General features: G+C 43.8%; 7 protein-coding genes across 10 annotated transcripts; 4 read left to right on the forward strand and 3 right to left on the reverse strand.

The window, feature by feature from the left end:
* The first annotated feature begins 120 nt into the window (after positions 1–120).
* Bcdrs1 lies at positions 121–2,890 on the forward strand. Its single transcript, XM_001557432.2, has 2 exons — positions 121–1,807; positions 1,861–2,890. The coding sequence occupies exons 1-2, from the start codon at positions 155–157 to the stop codon at positions 2,611–2,613; spliced, it is 2,406 nt and encodes an 801-aa protein (XP_001557482.1). The 5' UTR covers positions 121–154; the 3' UTR covers positions 2,614–2,890.
* Positions 2,891–2,898: 8 nt separating this feature from the next.
* Positions 2,899–7,230, reverse strand: Bcftf1. Its single transcript, XM_024695601.1, has 2 exons — positions 5,622–7,230; positions 2,899–5,572 (listed from the first exon to the last, which is right to left on the reverse strand). Exons 1-2 carry the CDS (start codon positions 6,707–6,709, stop codon positions 3,433–3,435), a joined length of 3,228 nt encoding a protein of 1,075 aa, XP_024551395.1. The 5' UTR covers positions 6,710–7,230; the 3' UTR covers positions 2,899–3,432.
* Positions 7,231–9,301: 2,071 nt separating this feature from the next.
* On the forward strand, positions 9,302–11,485 carry BCIN_10g04070 (hypothetical protein). Its single transcript, XM_001557428.2, has 3 exons — positions 9,302–10,224; positions 10,350–10,664; positions 10,736–11,485. The coding sequence occupies exons 1-3, from the start codon at positions 10,112–10,114 to the stop codon at positions 11,181–11,183; spliced, it is 876 nt and encodes a 291-aa protein (XP_001557478.1). The 5' UTR covers positions 9,302–10,111; the 3' UTR covers positions 11,184–11,485.
* BCIN_10g04080 (hypothetical protein) lies at positions 11,413–13,153 on the reverse strand. The gene has a single exon (XM_001557427.2). It carries the CDS (start codon positions 12,994–12,996, stop codon positions 11,953–11,955), a length of 1,044 nt encoding a protein of 347 aa, XP_001557477.1. The 5' UTR covers positions 12,997–13,153; the 3' UTR covers positions 11,413–11,952.
* Positions 13,154–13,208: 55 nt separating this feature from the next.
* Positions 13,209–19,231, forward strand: BCIN_10g04090 (hypothetical protein). 2 transcript variants are annotated; one of them, XM_024695602.1, is made up of 7 exons: positions 13,209–14,400; positions 14,466–14,620; positions 14,685–14,742; positions 14,892–15,044; positions 15,094–15,954; positions 16,031–16,448; positions 16,923–19,231. In XM_024695602.1, exons 2-7 carry the CDS (start codon positions 14,544–14,546, stop codon positions 18,194–18,196), a joined length of 2,841 nt encoding a protein of 946 aa, XP_024551397.1. In that variant the 5' UTR covers positions 13,209–14,400; positions 14,466–14,543; the 3' UTR covers positions 18,197–19,231. The 2 variants fall into 2 exon arrangements, with proteins under 2 accessions (XP_024551397.1, XP_024551396.1); XM_024695603.1 differs by lacking the exon at positions 16,923–19,231 and having other exon boundaries at positions 16,031–16,869.
* Positions 19,232–19,444: 213 nt separating this feature from the next.
* On the reverse strand, positions 19,445–21,512 carry BCIN_10g04100 (hypothetical protein). 2 transcript variants are annotated; one of them, XM_001557425.2, is made up of 2 exons: positions 21,237–21,512; positions 19,445–20,986 (listed from the first exon to the last, which is right to left on the reverse strand). In XM_001557425.2, exons 1-2 carry the CDS (start codon positions 21,329–21,331, stop codon positions 19,717–19,719), a joined length of 1,365 nt encoding a protein of 454 aa, XP_001557475.1. In that variant the 5' UTR covers positions 21,332–21,512; the 3' UTR covers positions 19,445–19,716. The 2 variants fall into 2 exon arrangements, with proteins under 2 accessions (XP_001557475.1, XP_024551398.1); XM_024695604.1 differs by having other exon boundaries at positions 21,049–21,420.
* Positions 21,513–21,615: 103 nt separating this feature from the next.
* On the forward strand, positions 21,616–24,480 carry Bcpap1. 2 transcript variants are annotated; one of them, XM_024695605.1, is made up of 6 exons: positions 21,616–21,885; positions 21,998–22,736; positions 22,785–23,370; positions 23,503–23,614; positions 23,671–23,755; positions 23,871–24,480. In XM_024695605.1, the coding sequence occupies exons 1-6, from the start codon at positions 21,737–21,739 to the stop codon at positions 23,919–23,921; spliced, it is 1,722 nt and encodes a 573-aa protein (XP_024551400.1). In that variant the 5' UTR covers positions 21,616–21,736; the 3' UTR covers positions 23,922–24,480. The 2 variants fall into 2 exon arrangements, with proteins under 2 accessions (XP_024551400.1, XP_024551399.1); XM_024695606.1 differs by having other exon boundaries at positions 23,671–24,480.
* The last annotated feature ends 265 nt before the right edge of the window (positions 24,481–24,745 follow it).

Here is a 24,745-nt window from a genome sequence, read left to right on the forward strand (position 1 = left end):
TGATTTATGCAAATATTTTGTCGAGTTTGAGATTTATGCAGTTTTTCAAAGCTAACCAATTTTGTCAACAAAAAAAGATTCTGCCAGGCGGTACAACCACTCTCTAACTTTTTTTCTCCAGTGATCGAAAATCTCAAGACAGTATAAACTAAACATGGCACCCAAACGCAATCGCGACGATGACTTTGTTCTCACACTATCAGATAACGAAGGCGAAGACTTAACCAATGCCGTCGAAGAAGAATTGCCTCTAGATCCTTCCTCGAACAAAAAACGCAAACGCAGCGATGATACTGCTTCCACAAAAAAGTCCAAGAAATCAAAGAAGAAGCCCGAGGAAGAAGATGTGGAAGAAGAGGGAATATGGGGAATTAAGGATGCAGATGATGGGGCAATGGATTCCGATTTTGAATTTGCATTGGAAGCAGACGGAACAGGTGGCGCGGATTTAGAGGAGTTTGAGGGTTGGGGATTTGATGGAGCGAAGAAGGGACTCAATGGGGGTGATAAAAAGGCAGTGGATATTGATGAAATCATTGCACGAAGAAGAGAAAAGAAGAAGGCCTCTGGAAAGAAGGGAGAGGCAGATGATGAAGTAATGGTAGACCAAGATGACGCCGCAGCTTCGAACGAAGAACAAGATGCACCCGAGGGTATCGATTTTGAGGATGAAGATGATGAATTCATGGCCGAAGATGGATTTGGAATGGGTGCTGGATCTGCGGAAGAGTCTGGAGCAGAGGAGGATTCTGATGCAGAAGATGACGAAGAGGGAGAAGATGACGATTCAGATAACGATTCAGTTGCATCTCCGGCACCTCATCCAGACGACGCAGCTTCTGAGGCTTCCGACGAAGATGAGGATATGGACGATGACCCAGAAGAGGCTGCTAAGAGAGAAGCATTTTTCGCTCCTGAAGAAAAGCCAGTCAAGGGTGCAAAACAAGAACTCAATACAACATTTCAAAGCATGTCATTATCTCGACCAATTCTTCGAGGTCTTGCCACAGTCGGTTTCACGCAACCTACACCAATTCAATCGAAAACCATACCTGTTGCTTTACTTGGAAAGGATGTTGTCGGTGGAGCTGTCACTGGTTCTGGAAAGACAGCAGCATTTGTTGTTCCAGTTCTTGAACGTCTTCTATATCGACCAAAGAAAGTACCAACCAGTAGAGTGGCTATTCTTATGCCAACTCGTGAATTGGCAATCCAATGTCATGCAGTTGCTACGAAACTCGCAAGTCACACTGATATCAAATTTTGTTTGGCAGTCGGAGGTCTTAGTTTGAAAGTTCAAGAAGCCGAGTTACGTCTTCGTCCAGATGTTATTATTGCTACTCCAGGTCGTTTCATCGATCACATGCGCAATTCCCCAAGTTTCACTGTCGATACATTGGAGATTTTGGTTCTCGATGAAGCCGATAGAATGCTTGAAGCTGGTTTCGCCGATGAGTTGAATGAGATTTTAACGACTATTCCTAAGTCAAGACAGACTATGTTGTTCTCTGCAACTATGTCTTCATCTGTAGACAATCTTATTCGTGTTGGTCTTAACCGACCTGTACGATTACTTGTTGATTCCCAGAAGTCAACTGCGGGTACTTTGGTCCAAGAATTCATCCGTCTTCGTCCAGGAAGAGAAGGTAAACGCATGGGTTATCTTTTGTACCTCTGCGCAAATGTCTACACTGATCGAGTCATTGTATTCTTTAGACAAAAGAAGGAGGCTCATAGAGCGCGTATCATCTTTGGATTGTCTGGTCTCAAAGCTACTGAATTGCACGGTAGCATGAGTCAAGAACAGGTATGCTTCTACTTCTACTCCCGTCACTTATATTCACTAACTAATAAATTCAGCGTATCAAAAGTGTAGAAGCGTTCCGTGATGGAAAAGCCTCATTCCTTCTCGCTACTGATCTTGCCTCCCGTGGTCTTGATATCAAGGGTGTTGACACAGTAATTAACTACGAAGCCCCTCAATCTCACGACATCTATCTTCATCGTGTCGGACGTACAGCTCGTGCTGGTCGTTCGGGACGCGCTTGTACTATTGCCGCAGAGCCTGATCGTAAAGTTGTCAAAGCAGCTGTAAAGGCTAGTCGTACACAAGGAGCCAAGGTTGTCAGTCGAGTGATCGAGGCTAGCGAGGCAGATAGTTGGAGTGAAAAGGTTGACGAGATGGCAGACGAGATTGAAGAAATTTTGAAAGAAGAAAAGGAAGATAAGATTCTCGCGCAAGCAGAAATGGAGGTTCGCAAGGGACAAAATTTCATAGATCATGAAGCGGAAATCAAGGGAAGACCTAAGAGAACATGGTTCGAGACCGAGAAGGAGAAGTTGGCGGCCAAGAAATTGGGTGTTGAGGAATTGAATGGCGTGGTGGGCGGAAAGAAGAAGGGCAAGTTGAGTAATAAAGACAAGAAGAAGTTGGATGATAAGGGAGAGAGATTAGAGGGGAGGGTCTGGAAGAAGGGTAGGCAGGAGAGAGATGGAAAGGGCGTTTTGGCTAAGGAGAAGGGGAAGAAGAAGGTTAAGGGTGGAAAACCTCCTGGACCGGGTGGAAAGAAACCTATGAGGCCTATGAGGACTGGCGGTGCAAAGAGGAAGTAGATGAGTAGATTAAGATTAATACTGGGGGTGGTAGAGAAAAGTTGAGATACCAATCCATTGTTTTATTATGTGTATATGAGTATGTATCAACTATGACATCTCGATCGACACTTTTCCTCAACCCATCTGATGTTGTTCGGCATGCTGTAAAATGAAATAGAAAATATCAAGTCGCCCGCCTTGAGTGATAGGCCTTGAATCTCCACGTGTAGTCAGTCATACTCCGATTCAAGCAGACACTCCCAATCAAAACGAGAATCACAATCGCCAAAGAACAACACTCAATGCAATATGATATACATGTAGTATTAATAATAATAATAAACATATATTAATTTTTGTATTTTCATCTCATTCCCTCATATTCACATTCCAATGCATTTACACATTCCGCATTCCGCATACTTCTTCAAGTCTCAAGTCTCAAGTCTCGAGTTTCCTCGCTACCCCTCCCAACATCTTGTCTGGTGTCATATACATATGATTGATTTCCACTCCAGCAACTCCTTGATTTCAAGAAAAATAATAATCAGAAGTACCCAGTCCTTCCCAGTCCTTCCATACAGCCCTCGTGAGAAGTTTCCTCCGTTTTCCGTTTGCCCTAGAAAGAACCCATCCCTGAAGCAAACCGACCGACCACCCAAACCACCCGACCAAGGATGTGGTTTTTCCAATACCTATCCTACCCATGTACAAAATAGACTGGCACTAAACCACGTAGAAATCCAAACCCAAACTCCAAACGCAGAATTATATGCTTTTCTCCATATTTCCTATTCAAAATCACCTCAAGCAAGAATGATAAAGGTCGATGCTTGATCAATGCCCACCCATACTACTACTTCCATTTACTCCCCCCATGTTCATACCCATCATACCCTGGCCACCCATTCTCATTTCGAAGTCTCCCCCAACGGAATTGCCTCCAAACGCATCATCATTCATTCCATCCACATTGACAGGAGGCGGACTCAAATTGAAAGGAGGGTACCATGCGTTGGACATTCCGTTCTCAAGACCCATCATGTCATACCCGTTTCCCATTCCACCCAGGCCAATATCTCCCCAGTTCAACATTGATCCATCGCCATTATGATTTGTGCCTGGCGTACCACTATTGTTCATACTGCCATTCATACTATTGCCGTTCATGACGCCACCATGCAATCCATTGCCATTCATAGCCGAGTGATCCATTGTCGCGTAATCGAATCCTAAAACTTCATTAAGTTGCCGCTGGTTTATGTTGTGTGGTTGTTGCGATCGTTGCGACCGCATGAGGAGGTCGTGATGATTAACATACTGTGGTGGCGGATAGAGAGCAGCTGGTGACATAATATTTTGGTTGTATGAATTTTGAGGTGCTTGTTGAGATGTCATCTGTGGATGCGAGGATGATGGGGTCGATACCTGCATTCCTTGATGTGAAGCTTGCATATCAGAAGGCATGGTTTGCATGGTATCCAGCTGTGGGGGGCGTGAAGGCTGTGATGTAGATTGGGTTCTTTTGACCTTTTGCTTTGTCGGCTTAGAATTTGGTTGTTTTGGGGAGGGGGTAGGTAGATCCTTGACGTAATTCGCTACAGTCTTCAAGTCCGACTTTTGTTCGAGAACAGCATCGTCCCCCTTCTCCTTCTTGACAGCTGCAGCAGGATCTTCAAAGTCAGACTGTGATACACCGTGTGGGAATTTATCAAACCAGTCGCCGTATTGAGGAATGCTTGAACTCGAGTCATCACTTGAACCAGCAATAACTTTGTCTGCACATGTTTTATAATGGCTTCTAAGAGTTTCGGATAATGAGTGAAACATGCCCCAATGTTTCTTCATCATTGTTATATATCTTAAAGTAGTTGTAAGGTGCTTCCTAGAAGACTCTTCCAAACTAGAATTCCCCGAAAAAATACCAAGGACTAAAAGCATACTGGCCGAGAAGGCACAGTACCCAACGAAAGGTGCAGTGAGGGACATGGATTTTCCGTCATCGATAAGTCCGGCGATGTGACCGGCTGCTTCTATCGATTTGGACTCTGTTCTAGTCACGAATTCCTTGGGGGTATCGGATCGAGGTCCACTTCGTTCTATAATTGCCGGATAGTGATTGAGGACTAAATTAGATTGTTCAATGACAATATAAAGGAATATGAACTGATTTGCTAATCCCTCGGATCGGTGTGAACTAAGATTTTCAGCATTATATACCATCTCTTTCGGCATGGCTTCTTGGAAATCCTTCAATTTCTTGATTAGGCTAGAATACTCCGATTCTGGTGACCATATAGGATATGGATCTTTGTCGAAACCACCTTGATTAAAATGCGTGACAATATTAGAATACAATGCAATAGATCGAATCACATATGCCGCTACGCCTAGATTTTGTTTTGGGCTGGCCAAACTTGTACCACTAGGCGTGTTCAGATTTGCAACCTCCCCGTGGAGACTCTCTGTTGGTCCTGGAATGTCGAGTAGAAACATATTCTCCTTCACAGGCAACTGAATCTCAAGAGTCTCTTCTTTGACAAAAGTTGGTCGACCAGTCCCAGAAGATTCAAATCTATCCATGAGAAAGCATGCCCACATCGTTCGTCGCCGTATTTCCCTATCAATGAAGCTGAGTTTCACCGCATTGCCCTTTTCGTCAACCTTCGGCTTTTGAGGGTCGTAGTCAAGATCTTTATGTAGTTGTAAAGCATATGCCATCCGGATTGCTTGCCCTGCCAATGCCCAACTTCTACCGCCGTGACAAGTGCCAAACTCATGAAACCCCAGAATCAGCAAACACGTCAAAATTGTAATATTTGGAAAATCGTATCGTTTCAAAACAATATCACGAGCTTCAGAGGCCCATTCTTCTCCTTTTAGAAAGGGCGGCGCTGCAGTCAATTCAACATGATCGGAAAATCGAGCTGCGCAAGCACAGACGGCTAACACTAGGACAGGAGGAAGTGCTTCAGACCTGCAAATTTTGTTAGTATTCAAATCGAACTGTCTGTGTCAAAACTAACTTTAATTTCATCATGAAGCTTGGCTTGTGTAGTAAGTGATACGTCTGGCCATAAACCTTTTCGAAGAATACCTCGGCCAGGTGCTCTTGAAGCTCTCGCGAAGGTAGCTTTTCTTTGCCATCTTTCAGTAGTTTGCTTTCTGCGTCCTCCTGTGCTAGCAAGACCTTGGATTTCAAAACCGTTTTACCAATTTCCTTTGAAGGTTTAACTGCCGACTTTGACCAATCATTCAAATCTGGTCCGAATGCTTCTTCAGCGGGTCGCTTTTTTCCAGCAGAAGTTTTAGATGGTAACGTTCCAGGAATTGGAGGCTTGACATTAGCTCTTGCTAATGTAAGCGTGCCATTTTGTTCTTTTTGTTCTTCCTTTGGCATAGTATTCATGATGCGCGTTTCCATTCGCTTTATCCTCTTGTCAAGCATTGCCATATAATCCGTCCTTGGGGTCGCTTTTTTTGTCGTGACCTTATACACACAAGGAATTTTTGACCTGGTGCAATTTACACATGCGGGCTTCTCTCCTGAGCAACGGATCTTTTTTCTTCGGCATGCTGTACATGCCAGTGGCAATCTTTTTCGCTCTTTACCTGCTTTTGTTTTGAGTTCAGTCCATGCAGGTGCCAATTCAGGCTTGTCCTTTCCTTTCTCTTCACTGCCATCCCCAGAACCTCCTGTATTCACCTTGAGATCATCCACCATAGGGGTATCGCCTTGGTGGAGATTTCCTATCATTCGATTGCTCGTGGGACTTGCTTCATCTGACCCCCCACTAAAGCTAGGTTGCCGAGCCGTTGGCCCAGATATGCTGCCATAACCATTTCGATGCATGGGAGGTATAGATGATACGGAATCTCGATGTTCGGTAGAATTCGCAAGATTAAATGGATCTGAAGTACCATCCAGCTTCAGCTCGCCTGGAGTTACGGTATTCTCCCCGAATACATAGGGAAACTCAAATCCTTCGAGATTGGGCGCTCCTAATACATCAAGGGGCGGGGTATCCTGTGCTAACAGTTGATGAGGATGATTTGCGTTCTGGTAATCAGAGGCACTCTGCGCCTGAAAGTTTGGATGTTGACCCGAGGGCATCATTTCTGTGAACCCCTTCCAAGATCTTATTACTTGCTGTGTAATGGCTGTTTCACAGAACCATATGCATTTATTGTTCCAGACCCCTAATCCGCCTAAACACCACCACTTCTAATAACTTTGTGAACCCTGAGTCTTTGAGCAGTCCGCGAATTTATTAAGTATTCATATGTGTTTCAATCGCAACGCATCGAAAATTCAGATCTCGGATATTCGGTAGGTTCGGATGACGTCGATGTGTGAGTGCTTTGATGAGCAGCTAAGTTTGCAGCTGTGAAACAGTTCGACCTTCGCGACTGAGGGATTTTTGGTGAATTTGCTATGTCGAACTGAGATGAGTTATGGCTCTCATTCCAAAAATTGAGGAATTGATCTTGAAGCATGCGGATAAGGTACTTGCAAGGTAGGGGTTGCAGTCGCACAGTAATCACGAAATTCAACAGGTAGGTAGGAATTGCCTAGGTATAATGGAGGTGTAGAAATCTATGTAACTATGTACCTCTTGGTATGGGATCTACGACATAATAGGTAAATAGAGAGAGTAAGCCAAAAGTATACTGCTGGGATTACATACGTGCCGCTTTGAAGATAATTTCTGCCCAGGTATTCTAGCATCTGGACCGTGCACAAAAACATCTCTCCTTCTTCGACTATAAGATATAAGATGCTGCTTTTACATTTGGTCTATTTATTGAAGAAATATATATATACATTATACGTTGTATTCCAGAGCTTGTTCAGGAACTTGCTTGCAAAGCAAATATACATGGGATATACCGATCATGACGCCTGATCTGCCTGATACCTAGGTAGCCTATGATATCGAAAGAAAGTTCTTTGAAAGGGATGCAATTCGAACATTTGTCATGGTTGAAATGCTTCCATAGATGTCTTGGTTTTACAGTCTCACGAGTTCCTTTGCCCCAATCATGAAGCAAAGATGCGGCATGTACTATGTGTATTGATTCTCTAAGCATGGGGTGTGCGAAGTGGTCACTAGGTTGTTAACTCGGTCTGCAGGAAGGAGATACCGCTGTGGGATGTCGTTCTGCAGGGACTTGAACCATTGCTCTCCAGTAATATTCATGTTCGCACCCACCCAAACTATCTGCAATGGCATGCTCAGTCTGATACTCGACGCACTATGATATGTATGGCTGGCCTTAAAAGGAATCAACACTATGTTGGAACTTAAGATCCTAGAATACCCACAAATTTGAATTTCGATGATCTTCAAAAAGCAGCCTCCAAGTTCAGCTGTTTTCCTCGGAGTATGGGACATACCCCACGTAGGAAGGTTCCCGAGTTTGTCTCTGGCCATGCTCCAGATACGAGCGTCGAGCCCAGCTAGATACGCTTGACTGTCGTATGGGGGCGTACGAACTTCAAAGTCGGGAATGAAACAAGTTGGGGTCCAATGATCTTAAGTTAACGGCGATGCCTCAGTGTGGTGCCGAAAGTGTGCTATAAAATAATACTGTGGTCGGTCTTACATCCCTATCTCAGAAGAAAATCGCGGGGTCGACGCCCAAATCCATTCAAATTGTCCAATCAAGCGGAATATGCATACCCTGACTTCCGGAAATCCTTGGTGAGAATTAATTTATCTCGGAGTATTATACGCAGGGAGCATTTCCTGCCACTTTAAATTGGAAGAGAGGTGCTGTTCGTGTTAGGTCGAAACTTGTAGCTTTTTATGTCACTTCGTGGAAGTGTTCCAGGTATTAGATGGACGCTCAAGTTTTCATCATCGATTTCCAAGGTTTGATAGTTTCCAAGTTATCAATCAAAATGTCTAAAATTTACATACAATGTGGTGGGGTACGGTCCAGACGGTCCAACAATTGTAGTCCTTTTAGTCCTAGTGAGCTAAGTCGAATTGAAGTGTTCATGCGGCGGTGCTAACGGCCAAGAATACGACACTGTTGATCTGATTGGCTGTTCCTGGTAGCTTCTGTTTCCCAAATAGTAATATCACGAGAGTCATTGGGTGAGCTCCCATGGGATATGCTATTCTCACAACTCTTGAAGGTGCGAGTAGAACTTTGCAAATCGATAATGCAATCAATCACAACTCGTCTCTGCTCGATTACCAGCGACAAGAGATAAGTCAGATAATGTTGAACACCCCCCAAAGGTTCTTGCATAAACAACTTGGAACTCTTTTAGAATCGGTAACCAGTGCCGGAGCTAAACCCCATATCTGCAAGCCTGAGAACATTTTGCAGCCACCCATTTGATGCCGAAACATTAGACTTTGAGATTCATAACCATTTGCCACCAATCTCCATTTGGAATCAGCCGCACAACCGTTCATCTCGAACAGGCACAGGTATCAAACAAGGATAATCATCTGAGCAGCACAAGAATTGCTACGTGAGAGTCGAGACGCGCGAGTCAGAACAAATACCGAAACACACCCGGCATCGAAATCAAGGCTGATGGGACGGATGTGATGCCAAGATGCTAGATACCTAACTGCATTGAAAACCATCTCACTATCTCCCCGTGCCCCCTAAGTGCCAACTACGGCCGGCTTCGCAAGCACCCGAGTCTGGAAGAACGGAGAAACCAGTATCTCCTCCATACATTGATCGTATTTGAATGCCAATACTTTATAACAATGCCAAGTCTACTTCAACGCAGAAGTGATATAAAATATGTGCCAAATCCAAAATTTATAGAAAACAATCATCTGGCATGCTATCGAATATTGAAAACAGTATATGTACACTACACTCGACGTCTCAAATCTTTTGTCCTGCTGGGAAACAGAGCAGCAACAGCTATGGGGGTAAGACAGGGGCCCAAAAGCTTTCGCCTCACGCGCATCTGTAGATCAATTTCCTCCCCTTGCCCGACATCAATATCCCCAGCAAAAATCGATATCACATTTGTAGGCAGGCATCAGCTCCAGCGACACTAACACATTCCTCATGGTGACAACTTCTACCTTGTAAAAGTCCATCAAGCTTCAATCTTCATTCGCGGAACTATCCCGCAACAGAAAAGTAAAAAAGAGTGCTGAGAATCCCAATTCTCAAATCGGGGGGCGTCATACCTACCTAGGTACTGTGGTAGGCACTGTGAAACTGATTTTGGTATCTCCTAGGAAAACGCTTGGCTGGCCGCTGGAAACCGTCAAAAATCGATGTGTCTTATCGATCCTTATCGTATCACTAGCGCAGCCTCGGTTCCCCGGGTTCTCCGCTTGTGCTTATCCGAAAAGAGAGCACACCATGTTTGTCAGTCTGGACTGATATATCAAATATCATTCATTGTATCACGACAATTCGAATTGCTCTTGAAATATATCTTCCGCGTTTTTGGTTGTAGCGTATACGTATCTGCGATCATATTTTGAGTCACAAAGAGAAGATTGTGAGATACGCAAAAGAAAAAATGTCTAGTTACGACACGCAACTCCATGACTTTGGGTCTCTGTTTTCTCTGAAGGGAAAGATTGCGGTGGTTACTGGGGGATCCAGAGGATTGGGATTGCATGCTGCGTCTGCGTGAGTAATTCTCTTTCATTCATTGTGAAGAAAAGTTCGCAATCCGGACGGAAGTTCATTGACACTCGTCGTTTATCATTTATTCCATCCTTCTTCCCAGCCACTGACTCCCGCGCCATTCTTAGCTTCCTCCAAGCCGGCTGCTCCCTCGTCTACATAACATCTCGTAAAGCTTCCGCCTGCGAAGCCGCTGTCTCAACTCTCAATGCCCTCCCCAATCTCTCTCCGGGTGCAAAAGCCATTTCCGTCCCCGCAGACATCTCAACCATTGAAGGTATCCAGCATCTGGTATCCGAAGTATCCAAAACCACAGATCATATCGATATCTTATTTGCAAATGCGGGAGCCACATGGGGAGAAAAATTCGATACCCACCCCGATGATGCGTTTGCGAAAGTGATGAATCTAAACGTCAAGAGTGTTTTTGGGACAGTGAGATTGTACGTATCTGATTCCTCCCTTCTTTCTCCCAAGCCCCTCTCATACAATCAATCTGCTAACAAATCCCCAGATTTACACCCCTCCTCCAAGCAAGCGCGACTGCCTCAGAACCCTCCCGCGTAATAGTAACCGCTTCCGTCGCCGGCCTTATCGCCCCTCCCCCAGGGCCCAGCTCCGCAATCGGCTATTCCGCATCCAAAGCTGCGGCCATTCATCTCACCAAAAATCTCGCTGTCGAACTCGGTCCCCGTCATATCCTTTGCAATTCCATTTCTCCTGGATTCTTTCCATCGAAAATGGCTAACGCGCTTATGGAGTCGAAAGGAGGAGTTGCGAAGCTGGCTAAAACTGTGCCGGACGGGAGATTAGGGAAACCGGAGGATATTGCTGGCGCGGTGGTTTTCCTGTCTAGTAGGGCAGGAAGTCATATTAATGGGGCTAACTTGGTGGTTGATGGGGGAGAAATGCTAAGTAGAGGTGGCGCAACTGATGAGGAGGGGGAGAAAGCAAAACTTTAGGTTGAAAGCTACAAGTTTGTGGTTTGCAATTTATAAATCGCATTTAGAGCACTGGGAAATACCTCGAAATAGTAGATACGAGCAGGGCATTATATCTGTAATCGCATAGTGTTTGAATAGAGAAGTAGGAATTTCATTTCAAGTAGATATAAATTGAGACAGGGAAAAAGTACGAGAAGCAAAAATATCTCAACATAAAAAGTTACCAGTTGTCATGTCTTGCTCGAAATGGGTATCTGATTCATGAAAAATTATACCAAGGAAAAGTCTCCGCTATAGACAAATGAAGAAAGACGTGGTCCAGTATTAAAAAATAAAAATAAAGTGAAACATATGTGTGTATGGATCTACAAATTTAAGATAGTAAGGCCCGATCTTCCAATATGTCAAAATGTCAAAAGAAACTTGACGTCTTCAAATAGTGAAAGTCGATTCCTAGTAAACCGGTAACGTGGACCAGAAAAGACAAGGAGGTAAAATGGGGATAAGCTGATGGTTGCTCTTTTTAGGGCGGAGGGATGAGAGATGTTGATATTGTCAAGAATGAAACATTGTTGAAATGGATAATTCTTGCTTGCTTGACACTCCCGATTAGCTCGGAGAATAGGATGAAATGATGGTATAAGATAGAGCTATCGACTTGCTCTCGACAAGGCATGTCGTGTTCTCGCAGCGTATCGCATGGATGGAAGCTGTAAATCGTTATGTGAATTGGTCTTCGGAATTCAGGTCGGCATTTCCATGCTCTGAGTTAGATATATGGCGCTCTTTAAAGTCTCGACGAATGCTTTGGTTCAGTAGTAATGCCGTCTCTAACATCAGTATCCAGGAAGGCATCTAATCTCTTTATTTCATCCGCGTCCTCGTCTCTCTCCTCCATTACCACTCGATTAATAGCACCGTCGTCCCAGGCAATACCGTGCCAAAGCAGTACTCCCAAATCTCTAGAAATTTTAACTGTTCTCATCAACTCATCTTGTTTCAGCTCGGGGATCAGGGTGATAAGTTCGATCCAGAAAAGCCTTCGCAGATATGACGCATCCGCATGATAATGAAAACCAGTGGGTGTAATCTCGCCCAGAATCTCTTCCAGTCCATAGAAACAGGTTCCGAATGGTAGAGGTTCGGCCTCTGCCCAATCAACCAGTCCAGCAAGGTGGTGCGTAAGGGGATCGATAATGATATTGCTTGGAATTATGTCGCCGTGAGTTAGTACCCATGGAATAGATTCAATGAATTGCATATCTTTACGGATCCTTTTAGCTAGTGGCTGGAATCGGTTTGGTAGATCCTTGCATAGTAGTTCAAGACGAGATAGCATTGATAATCCTACAACACCACGCAGGAGAGACATACAGTCCTTTCGATGCCATCCTACTGCTAGAAATGCGGCGAAATCTTTACATAGCACTGCTCGAGTTTCGGTACTGATAGCTAGGGATGTGTTGCTTGCTCGGAAATCTTTATATGAAACACCCGGTAACCGATTCATCGAATATACCAACAATCCAGATTTCGGGAGACTGGTAACATAAGCTATTCGAGGACAGAACATCCCGTATACCTCTCGTGCAGCATGAGTTGTCATGAGATTCAATCGATATTTAACAGGTCGAAATTGAACAACGATATCGTCTCCCACCAAAAAAGTCAGCGAGCAATATCCTTGACATGCAGGCTCCTCGATATTCTTCCCTGGGAAAGCATTTTTAACGAATTCATAACAGATAAGTTGATCTCCTTGACTAAGTCCATTGCGCATGTAGAAATCACCAACTGGAGTCGGTAGATCTGTTGCCTGCTTGACAGACATCTTGAATGTTCATGATGATACTTCATATATGTATCCATGACCGTTGTCTTATCAAACTGTAGCACCAAAGCTGTGTTCTGCTATGTAAAACTCCAAGAAAGCGGCACGGCTAAGCAGATGAACCCCGCCTTCATCACTCTATCTGGTGACTTGCAGCATGATAAGACACGAAAGATTTTTGTGCCACGAAACTTACATTTCTCCAATCACTTGAAAGAGTATGGTAACATGTTCTTGATAAATTGACACAAATTCGATCAGTCTCTTGAGTCGAGTCTGTCAATCATTTCCGATATACAGAGAATCGGAGGTGAAGAGCTGAGAAGTGATTAACCTTGATGCACCCACTAGAGATACTTGGACAGATAATCTGCAGAAGTCACAAACGGGAACTAATAATTACTAGCACGAAGTAATCCACATCATACCATAATCTCACCACATACACATACATACATACACACACACACATCTCGACCACACCGGTGACCACTTTTTCTCGACAGACTTTTGTCATATGAAAAATGCATCTCGAGTCGAAACATCGACCTACATATTGATATTAATCGCATCGACGCCAAGTGGTTGAGAAATAACTCTTGATTGTAGCAAAGCACAACGGTGAAGAAAAGCGTCTCAACGCACTGTTCGTGTAAAGCCACCTCGGGTCCACAACATACAAAATGGAGTTGTTTTCTCGCATGCGTCCAATGAGATATCCTCTGACATGGCAAAATTCATTAAGCTGGCTTGACGAATCAAATTCCGCGAAATCTCGCAGAATTCTCCATTAATCCTGGAATGAAATCATTTGTAAGGCTGGCTGGGCTGGCACGGTGAGATTGGCAGGTGTTATTTCATCCCAGAGAAAGAGGCGGAAGAAAGAGACCAGCACATAAGAAATTTGATCAACCACCTGCTAGGTAGTCAACCTCAACACCACCTTGATCGACCTAACATTTATCCAGAACAGCAAAGACTGTATTTTCGTAAAGACTCCATCCATTACATGCTACACCCTTCATCAAAATGATGTCGGAGGCTTGAGAAAGACGGCAAATCGGTGCTGAAAAGAGCCATATTTGTGATGAGTGTCACTGCAACGTTCTTGAGAGATGGCTGAAAATAAGTTGTGATACATTCTGTTGCATCAAGCGAATACTGATCGAGAAATCAATACATACGCGGGCGAGGGGGAAAAAAGGAAAGAAGAGAAAAGAGGCCTGCTCCTTCTACTTTTGTACAAATTATTGGGTTTTCACCCCTCACATCTAGTTTCTAGGAACTCAAGAGTTTGCTACGAAGTGATTCTGCATTGCGCATCTGAGATTCAATTTGGGAAAGCGCATCAGATCGCTCATTGCTTGACGTCCTATATATATATATACCCTTTGCAGAACACCGGTATGAACTCCATCTTTTCCATCAAACGTCCTCCTGGTCTCATATCACTAAGCACGTTACAACAGAATCGTCGTTTCCGCGGCCCTTCAGTCCTACCGAGAACATTGAAGTCTCTTCGCCGTCATCACGTTACACGAAACAACATGGATGAATATGAAGGCCAAAAGCATGTTCATCCTAAACGTATAGTTCTATGTTGTGATGGAACATGGATGGATAGGTGAGTTCTCCTAATTTCTCTTCGTCCAAGTCATATGATCACAATTGCTGACTGTGAATGTCAGTGACGATGGATTCACCAAACCAACGCTGATTCCCTACAAACCAACTGGTACATTGCAGGTCAGTTATACAAGATGCATTCCCCCTTTTATCAAATTTGAGGTTGGCGTTATTTGGTTTGAACGTTATCGTATCATGCCCCCTTCACCGCCATCTCCACTTTCTAGCCAATCAAGCAAAGTTCGCCCACTAATTCTACCCCTTCTTAGACTCCAAGTAACGTGACCCGCCTGTCAAGATGTCTTAGAAGATATGCTCCAGATGGAACTCATCAGATCATTTACTATCATTCCGGTGTTGGTACAGGCAGTAGTGTGTTGGATACCCTCAGTGGGGGTATGCTTGGCACTGGTATTTCTGAGGTAAGAATTATTCTACATAATGCCAAACTGCGTGCTGACATGTGACAAGCACATTCGTGAAGTCTATAGTTTCATTGCCGCCAACTATACCCCCGGCGATGAAATAATTCTGGTTGGCTTCTCTCGTGGAGCCTTCACTGCCAGAAGTGTTGCAGGAATGATCTCTGACATCGGACTACTCACTCGCTATGGCATGTCAAACTTCTATGCTATATTCAAAGACCAGGAAAACTTCAGAAATGCCAGTTACAAGGATATCTTTCCGGATATCCCTTTTCCAGACAAACCAAAAGATGGTGATGAGTACAAGAAAAAATTGGTAGAACAAAACCTAACCCGAGTTCATGATCCGAATGGATCTAGAATCAGAGTTCATGCGGTTGCTGTGTGGGATACTGTGGGATCTTTGGGTATTCCAAATATTGCTCTCCTTGCAAAACTTGGACTTCCACATTCTACTAAGGAGTACAAGTTTCACGATACGAATCTTTCCGGCTACATTAGACATGCTTTCCAAGCTTTGGCACTCGACGAACATCGGAGACCATTTAGTCCCGCGGTTTGGGAGATAAGAGATTTCGAAGATGAGCCCACTGATTTGCGACAAGTCTGGTTCCCAGGAAGTCATGCCAATGTTGGAGGGGGTTACGATGATCAGGAAATTGCAAACATTACTTTGGCCTGGATGATGGATCAGCTTGCTTCCATTGGGGTTTCTTTTCACGATGACGCCATTGACATAATATTTCAAAAGAGTGTCCACTATTACGAAACTTTACCACCTCCTTCCACGTCTATCTTTAGGTTTTCGAAGCCAATTAACGAATGGGCAACGCCTGCCGTTTATGAGAAACATCATCCAGTTCGTCCATGGGCTCTTGGGAAGATTTACAACTCAGATACTGGAATCGTAAGTACAAGTTACTGATCATGTTTCAACATCATTTACCTTTTTGCCGGAGAGCAGGTAAACTAACATTTATCAGTGGACCCTCGCAGGTAAAGAGACTAGAACTCCTGGTCTTTACCATCGTTTAGATCCAGATACTGGTGCTTCGACTGGGGTACCAATGACACATACTAATGAGCGTATTCATTCAAGTGTACGAATCCGACTTGATCTTGGGGGACTTGGTGAAGAAGACATGACAAAGTATAAGTGTCCAGCACTTTTAAAGAAAGGCCCCTGGCGCCTGGATCAAATTCGAATCAAAGTCACTGATCCTATTCCGCCAACAGCTACATGGGGTCCAACAGCTCCAGCAGCATTAGACGATGAACGAACCAGCGACCTGAGATGGGTATGGGAATATGATGGACCAGAAAAGAATGCACCCGTCATTCAAACTATTATTGAAGAAAATCTCGGCCCATATGAGAGAAAATTACTCCTATTGAATAAAGGTAAGGGAATGTTTCACAAGGTTATTGATGTGGCGAATGCAGATGATCGTAGGGCTATAATCTCAGCAGAAATTGATGCAGGACGTGAAAGTGATGCGTAAAGTATTATTCTTAAGCGTTTGATTTATTGGGGGCTAGTTTCCGTCTGATGATCTAATTTGATGCTTGTATTGAGGGGATGCGTTGAAGTTTACTTCTCATTTTCAGAGGTTGCTTTCTTTCAAACATTAATGACTACCCACGTTGCGCTGTTCTTATTTCTATGAAAAGGGGGGGCGTTTGATATCAAAGCATTGATGGCTGAGCGCTCAAGAAGAGCTTTTTTTATTATCTGAGGATTTAGTAGTTTTATCACATCACGTCACATATCAGAACCATCTTTAGATGAAATGATGATGTAATGAGGAGATGCCATCTCTCAACTTCAAACTTAGTAGACCAATTTGCTGATAATCTAATTTTCCATAAACATAGGCCGGGTTGAATATCAAGAATCACTCATGCATCGACGACGCAAAAAGAAAAAGAGAAGATCTCATCGAACATCCAGAGCAGGGACAGAAAAGACTCATATGACAGCCGATGATTTATTATTAGGAGATACGGCTGTGAATGGAGAACTTGGAAGAAGGAGAAACAGAAGGGGAAGAGATGAGGTGGTTAGTTATGGGAGTGGGCCAGTGGTTATTGGGGAGGAACTGGAACCGGATGAGAAACTTGATAAATTGCATGGGTTCTCGAGTTATAATGGGGAAAGAAGGAAGTCTCGACAACCAGGTGTCTATGGCCAGGGATTTGGGGAGAGATTGGGAGAATTACCAGTTAGAAGTCGCACGAGAGTTACGGCTGATCCGAGGGATTCGGAATTGGAGAGAGATATGAGGGAGATTGAGGAGAGAAGAGTGGGGATTAGTGGGAACACGACAAATGCGACGAATTCGAGAATTAGAATTGTGCCCATTGCAGATGAGGAAAATGATAAGAAAGATAGGCCTAGACGATCTCGAGTCGAAATACAACCTCAGGAACAGGATGAAATTGTCGTATTCGAAGAACACGACAGTCCAGACGAGCGTCCAAATCGTAGATCTAGACTCGGCGTTCGCGATCGTGCGAGGAGTACGGCAAGAACAATCGATACATGGGAGAGAAGTGAAGTGGGCGAAAGTACGATTTTTACACCCACGCCTAGAAATAGATCTCGAGGGCGGAGCGGACTAGGAGAAAGAGATTTGAAGAGTCCGGGTATAAGTGTCAGAGAAAGGGAGTTGAGTGTTCCTCGAAGTGTAGATAGTTGGGAGCGAAGCGATATTGAAAGTACCGTTTTGACCCAAAGAGAGAGGGAGAAAAGTAAGACGCCAAAATCGAGGGGGGCAAGAGCGAGAAGTACGGCGAGAACGATTGATACGTGGGAGAGGAGTGAGGTGGGAGCGAGTACGGTTATGAGTGGGCCGAATGGTGGGGAGAGAACGCCAGGAACAAGAAGTGGGGTTAGTGCGAGGGCTAGGGAGAGGAGTAGAGTGGATAGGGAGAGGGAAAGAGAAAGAGAAAGGGTTGAAAAAGAAAGAGAGAGGGAGAGGGATAGTGGGTACGAAGGGGAGGGAGAGAGATGGCATGGGAGGGGATACAATTATGATGAGAGAAAACGCGGGCATAGTCCCGTGCCCAGTAGACTTGGAGAGAGTAGGAGAGATCGGCAGAGGTGGAGTGAAAGGGGGAGTGGAATGAGTACTGGGGCTAAAAGCTAAGGGTTGTGATTGAGTTGAGAAAAGCCCCGGAAGCATGACATATCAGACGAAAGGGAGGGGAAAATCAAGCTATGAAAAAATCAGAAGATCAGAAAGGAGATGATTTGACGATTCGGTGGTACTAGATTGGATACGTATTTGTTTTTCCGTTTTTGTTTGGACTTTAGGAGTTTTGACTTTTGCTTTTATATTCCCCACGCAGAAAATGAGTTGAAGATTAATGGTTTACGAAACTGCATATGGAAGAATCGGAAAATCAAGATATGGAAATGAATAAAAGTTCATATATGAAGATACGAGGATTTCAATATGATGGATGATAAATGATGGATGATGGAATGATGTATGAGATAGATGTTTGGATAAGTATTTGGATTTGGATTTACGCATGCGATGCGATTAGTAGATTAGATTGAATATCTACTCTTTATGATTCGTTGTTCTGTTTGAATGGCTTTTTTTGAGGGTGGTTGTGAGTGAGATGGGGGTGGGGGAGGATGGGAAGAGGGAGGGGAATTATAAGATAATTTACAGACTGCGAGAATGTCATTGTGTTGAGGGGAGGGTTTCGCGGAATGCTTTTGTGTACTATAAGGATTAGATGTTTCATGAATTAGATTTTAGAGAGTTTTTATTGGCTATATATATATGTGTGCGTATATGTGTGTATCTAGTTCTGTTTGTCGTATTGGTGTGGTGTAATACCTAAGACTTGTTGATGCTAGAGTATGGGGAGGCTTCCTCTGCCCGTCCTTTCTTGGTTGATGAAAGGACATGATAAGGATGAGAAAGACGGAGAGGATGAGAAAGATGGAGAGGATGAGAATAGAGGGAGAGAAAAGGAAACAGAAAAGCTTGAAAACTATATGAAAGAATGTATATGTTGATATTGGATGGGTATGTGGTAGCGTGGCGATGTAATACTACTTGTTGTTGTGTTAGAGTTATGGAATTAATGGGGGGTTTTGATGCTAGGGGGAGGGAGGGGGAGGAAAAGAAGGACGATGGGCTCTAGAATAAATCATGTGCGCGGCACATTTTATTCGATAGCTGGAAATTGAAATTGTTGAACCTTTGGCTGGAAGAGATGGTGGATTTGACTGATATACTTTGTGGTATGAGTTGGGTGTCTGTTTGTGATTTGCTTATTTGATCTATGCGACTGAACAGTATTGTGAATTCGTGTCTTTCTCATCTCGTGGAGGGAAGGTAGAGCGGAATATTTTGTAGACAATCATCGGCTCTACTTGATATTGGCTATTACTTTTTGAATTCAAAATATATGGAGATCATGTAGATGTATATGTGTTGGGAGTTCTGTATTCCAAGGAAAGTTGGGTAACAAAACCGCAGGCGGGATACAAGCCCCCTGGATTAGATATTGGGGTTTGATACTGTCAATTTTGTATACTTATGTTGTATTTGATGTATAAAAGGTTATCTATCTACCTACCGATCTCTTTCTTAACTCTCGAATATCTATTCGTATCTTTATCCTACAACGCAAGTAGAAAAAAAATCTATACCCAACCTCCCGGTGCTTGTTCTGTCCCTTCCTCATCCTCTTCCTGGATTATGGGTGGGATGCCATGATCATGGTTTCCTTCTTGCGTACCATTCTCACGTGGTTGTGCATGTCCATAATTTGCATTTCCTCCCTCCTCAATCTTTCTCGCCACCCAAAAACTAGCGGAATATGTATTTTGTAGCATGGAATCTGGGTCTTGAATATAGGGCGCTCTCAGGTCAGTCGAGGAAGTGAGGACCTCGAATCCCAATTTGGGAAGCAGAAGCAGTACTTCTGAGTTTGTAAGTTCGATGCTTCCAGGATCGGCGATACCGTGATCTTGTACCTGATCGCTAGGTTGTTTTGATGATGAAGGGTTGGAGGAACCAGGAGGGTTGTTTTCGAAATGCCAGAGGAGTGGCCCCATGTTTATGAGTATGCCGCCAGGTTTGAGGCAGTTGCGGATAGCTTCGAGATAGCGGATGATATTAGGAGCTGTGTCAAGGAAGAAGACAGCGGCTACTGCGTCGAAGGATTCAGCACGTTCTTCGTCGCCATATAAGAGGAGGAAATCGGAGGCACTCATGGTCATTTCTCCAGCTTGTGGGTTGGAATTCAACGCATTTCCCGGGTGGACATCTGGGATTTTGACGGATCGAAGATGATTGCTTCGAGTTTTGTGATTGGAAAAGGAATGAATCCAAGGGAAAATTGTGTGATTTTCCTTTTGGGGACAGAAATTGAGAATGTAGGCACTGGAAAGGAGTTGATGATAACTAATTTCGTTGCCTTCGACGTCGAAGCCTTGCATACAAAGATCAAATACTAGACGGCCAAGACCTGCGCCTGGAACCAGGACGCGCATGTTGCGTTTAAGGGGAGAGGATCTAGCTTTTTCGTCTTGGAGGGCGCGGATTACAGGGCGGTAGGATGCTTCGCGTTCGACGGCTCCTTCAGCGGACCAGTCTCGATACATTTGCCGGAGGGTACTTCGGGCTTTTTCGAGATCCCCTGTGGTTGCTGTACCTCGGAAATCATCGGGAGATTTGGTGGACGGGTTGAAGTTTGAAGAGGGATAGGGAAGGTTGAAGGAGGGGAGGGCCGCTGATAAGATCGCTTCTGAGAGTTCGGCATTTTGATCTATGGCATCATCGACAGCTATTAATGTGTCTAGGTAGTTGATTGGTGGCGATGCGAGAAGTTCCCAGTGGGCTCGAGGTAAGGCGTAGAAGGCTTGCCTTCGTAGATGAGTCGTGTTGTAGTGAGCGGTCTTTTGGTAGTGGCTAGTGTGTATGTCAATAAGAGTCGATGTGTTTGTGTGGTAATAAGAAAGACATGTGTGTACATCAATGAGCATGCATATGTTATATCCCCTCGGCTCCTGTGTTCGGTGAACACGTACAGGTCCCCCCCTAACATGACACAGAGAGAACTCGCTTGATAGTCCCATGAAACCGGTGGTGCTACGGTTCTAGCCGATTTCCTCCTCTTATCGGCCTCAAAGATGCCGTCATCAAATAAAAGTATCCTTACTAGAAAGAATCCAACGCCTGATGAAGAACTCTCTTCTCGTCAGGATCATTTTGAGTTTCCTCATTGCCCTCCCAAGCATTATTATGTTCGGCCATATCGTATATGTAATATCTTCATGGACATGGGATAATTGTTCCTATCAAGAGAGCGAAGTCTAAAGATATTAAAGAATCAGGATCCTCATCAAGTGAATACAAGGAGGATACGGTGTACAGTATTATTCAGGTGTTTAGGTAGGCACATGGAAACTATCTAAGTTCCCGCTCCTCATGGTACAAGTGGGGGTGAAGCTTCCAAAGTGAATCTAAAATAAACCGTTCGCTTATGCACGATAGTACATAGACCAATTTATGGTCGCGCCGGTGTTTGACTCTCTATCGACCTTCTTCAACCAAACACCCCAAACAACCAAACATTGATACCGACATTTATTTTAAGCTGTTCATCTCGACAGCCTCGAAAGCCAACTCAAAGCTTTCGGTCTCGGTATCTTCATCAAAATGGCAACTGCAGCCCCCAGACAGCTGGGCATCACTCCGCCTTTATCTACCGCGCTTCCAACTGATGCCGAGAAGCAAGCAACCGATGCGCTGATTGAAGAAATGACAAAAGAGAATCTTTTTGAAAGCCGCGCCGATACCGAAAAAAGGTATATGATTGCGATTATTATCTCCGTTTCTCCCAAAATCCGCAGCTCAATCATATCCTGGAATATCTTGCTTCACTTTTAGCTCTTTCATTACTGACAAACTTTTGCGCAGATCCGCCGTCCTTGCTTCTTTACAATCCATCACCGAAGAATTTGTCAAACGCGTCTGCAGAAAGCAAAACTTACCGGAGAACATCGTCAATAATGCCGGCGGTAGAATCTTTACATATGGCAGTTTTCGACTTGGTGTATATGGACCTGGCTCTGATATCGATACTCTGGTTGTCGTACCCAAGAACGTTTCTCGCGAAGAATATTTCGAACTTTTTCCAGATCTTCTCGTTGAAATGGCGCCAGAAGGAGCTATTGAAGACCTAACGCCTGTTCCGGAAGCCTTCGTGCCAATCATTAAGTTTGAATATTCAGGCATCAGCATCGATCTGATCTTCGCACGCATTGAAGTACTTACTCAGATTTCAAGGTCCCTAAGCTTGAACGACGACAACTTATTAACGGGCTTGGATGAAGCTGGTCTACGCTCTCTAAACGGAACGCGAGTTACCGATGATATTTTGAATTTAGTACCGGAAAAGGCAGTATTCAGAACTGCTTTGAGGGGCGTTAAACTTTGGGCGCAGAGACGAGCTATCTATGCAAACATTATGGGGTTTCCTGGAGGAGTCGCCTGGGCGATGCTGGTGGCCAGAGTCTGTCAATTATATCCACAAGCAACTGCCTCTACAGTCATCCTCAAATTTTTCCGCATTATGTCTCAGTGGCAGTGGCCGCAACCAGTCTTACTGCAGGCAATTAAAGGTGGTAAGCTTAATGTTCGTGTCTGGAATCCAAGAGTAAGCTTCTCTCCTGCAACATGCTCCGGCTTTAATTGACTTTGATAGGTTTATAAAGGCGACGGTTACCATCTTATGCCAATTATTACCCCCTCGTACCCTTCTATGTGTGCTACTCACAATATAACAAAGTCAACCAAAGAGATCATTTGCCGGGAACTTGCTCGCGGAGGGAATATTACGGACAGAATTATGACGGGCAAGGCATCTTGGAAAGACTTGTTCGTCAAACACACATTCTTCACCAAAAATTACAAATACTACCTTTCCGTCATCTCCGCCAGTACTACAAAGGAGGCTCAACTTATATGGGCCGGTTTGGTTGAATCGAAAGTTAGACTTTTAGTTGCTAATGTAGAAAACCATGAATCAATTGCGTTGGCACATCCATTCAACAAGGGATTCGAACGAGTTCACAAATGCAGTTCCGAGGATGAAATCGAATCGGTAAAAGAGGGCAATCTGCAATACCAGATCAAAGAAATCCCAACAGTGACTACGGACCCATCCCATGATACAACTTTAGGAACTGCGGTGAAGGACCAGAATGGAGATGCACCAAAATCCGAACCCGAGAAGAAGGAATCACTGGTTTACACAACAACACATTATATCGGCCTCGAGCTTCGCGAAGGTAAGTGCACCACCGCCATCCTTACATTTATGAACGATCTTACTGTTATCACGATTATGGTATTTGGAATATGCATTCTAATTACAAGCTTCTATGATATATATTCCGAGGCCCAGCTACTAACAATCTTAGGCGCTAAATCGCTCGACCTTGCATGGTGTGTTGATGAGTTCAAGCGAGTGTGTAGAAGTTGGGAGAAGTATAATGAGGAGCTTAATACCTTATCTGTCGTTAACACTCGAAAGTTTGTGCTCCCTTTCATGAATTATATGGTGAGAAGTGCTGATTTATGATTCATAGCTGCGACCTTCCAGACGACGTCTTTACTGAAGGCGAGGTCAAGCCAACTCGTTCCCAAAAGAAGAAGAAGCGTTCTTCAGCAGATGTATGTTAAAGCCAATCCCTCGTTCGGGATGTGGCCCAAGGTTAAAGGCGGAAGATCTCGTTTTCGATTGGGATTTTTCTCAGATAAATTCCAAGCATTACTAACACTTTATTAGGACGTTGAAAATGCATCCACAAAGAGACGGCAGGTAGTTGCTGCTGGATAATGATTCAGTGCGGAACCATATCCTCTCTTACTCTACTATCATTGATGGTATCTAACGACAGGCTTGCTCTACATTAGCTTTAGATCATTGGGATCGTATAATCAGATTTGAAAAGAAGAAAACCCAAAAAAAAAACGGAAAAACGACCAACTTAATAACTTACTGACCTGAGGCAGTTCGCATCAACAAGTTCATTTATCCATTCATTTCATTAAGTAAATCTTTAAGTATCACCTACTTCCTTGATATTCCTTCGGGGTAAACCCGTAATAATGAAAATTCATATTCAGGCCTGGGTACAGTGTTGAGGCAAATTGAAAGGGCATATCCTCCTGAAAATAATCCGGCACCGGCGTTCTTAGAGGCTATCGCTTCACTTTGTGATTGAGGGTTGAGGGAAAGGGAGGAGTTTGTCAAGTGAAAATGACACGACAGCACGCATTGGTTGAAAGATGCAGCGGGAACTAGTCTGGGCCATTTTCAAATGACATGACTACATAGATGACTATGTATTTTAAGAAATCAATACAATTCCGATTCCGAGACTACGTGTCTCACATACAGATAGGTGATGGAATCTATGATTGATGGTGTGTGTTCGTGGTGATGGTTCAAATGGAATGTGGATGTATGTATTTGAGATGATTGTGTTGTAGTTGTAGTTGTAGTAGTAGTTGTTGTTGTTGTTATTATATATATATATATATATATATATATATATTTATAAAATATACATACATATATACACATGTGTATAAAATATACATACATATATACACATGTGTATAAAATATACATACATATATACACATATATATAAAATA

Source organism: Botrytis cinerea, chromosome 10 (assembly GCF_000143535.2).
Source record: "Botrytis cinerea B05.10 chromosome 10, complete sequence".
NCBI lineage: Eukaryota > Fungi > Ascomycota > Leotiomycetes > Helotiales > Sclerotiniaceae > Botrytis > Botrytis cinerea.

Bases quoted from the DNA above. Each gene is read 5' to 3' on its own strand.
- Bcftf1 (XM_024695601.1), bottom strand. From the start codon at position 6,709: ATGCCCTCGGGTCAACATCCAAACTTTCAGGCGCAGAGTGCCTCTGAT. The intron at 5,573-5,621 runs GTTAGTTTTGAC...CAAAATTTGCAG, and splicing joins AGCTTCATGATGAAATTAAA to GTCTGAAGCACTTCCTCCTG.
- BCIN_10g04090 (XM_024695602.1), top strand. From the start codon at position 14,544: ATGGATGAATATGAAGGCCAAAAGCATGTTCATCCTAAACGTATAGTT. The intron at 15,045-15,093 runs GTAAGAATTATT...ACATGTGACAAG, and splicing joins TTGGCACTGGTATTTCTGAG to CACATTCGTGAAGTCTATAG. The intron at 15,955-16,030 runs GTAAGTACAAGT...AACATTTATCAG, and splicing joins ACAACTCAGATACTGGAATC to TGGACCCTCGCAGGTAAAGA.
- Bcpap1 (XM_024695605.1), top strand. From the start codon at position 21,737: ATGGCAACTGCAGCCCCCAGACAGCTGGGCATCACTCCGCCTTTATCT. The intron at 21,886-21,997 runs GTATATGATTGC...ACTTTTGCGCAG, and splicing joins CGCGCCGATACCGAAAAAAG to ATCCGCCGTCCTTGCTTCTT. The intron at 22,737-22,784 runs GTAAGCTTCTCT...TGACTTTGATAG, and splicing joins TTCGTGTCTGGAATCCAAGA to GTTTATAAAGGCGACGGTTA.
- Bcdrs1 (XM_001557432.2), top strand. From the start codon at position 155: ATGGCACCCAAACGCAATCGCGACGATGACTTTGTTCTCACACTATCA. The intron at 1,808-1,860 runs GTATGCTTCTAC...TAATAAATTCAG, and splicing joins GTAGCATGAGTCAAGAACAG to CGTATCAAAAGTGTAGAAGC.
- BCIN_10g04100 (XM_001557425.2), bottom strand. From the start codon at position 21,331: ATGGCCGAACATAATAATGCTTGGGAGGGCAATGAGGAAACTCAAAAT. The intron at 20,987-21,236 runs GTAAGGATACTT...CATACACACTAG, and splicing joins CAGGCGTTGGATTCTTTCTA to CCACTACCAAAAGACCGCTC.
- BCIN_10g04070 (XM_001557428.2), top strand. From the start codon at position 10,112: ATGTCTAGTTACGACACGCAACTCCATGACTTTGGGTCTCTGTTTTCT. The intron at 10,225-10,349 runs GTGAGTAATTCT...CGCCATTCTTAG, and splicing joins GGATTGCATGCTGCGTCTGC to CTTCCTCCAAGCCGGCTGCT. The intron at 10,665-10,735 runs GTACGTATCTGA...ACAAATCCCCAG, and splicing joins GTTTTTGGGACAGTGAGATT to ATTTACACCCCTCCTCCAAG.
- BCIN_10g04080 (XM_001557427.2), bottom strand. From the start codon at position 12,996: ATGTCTGTCAAGCAGGCAACAGATCTACCGACTCCAGTTGGTGATTTC.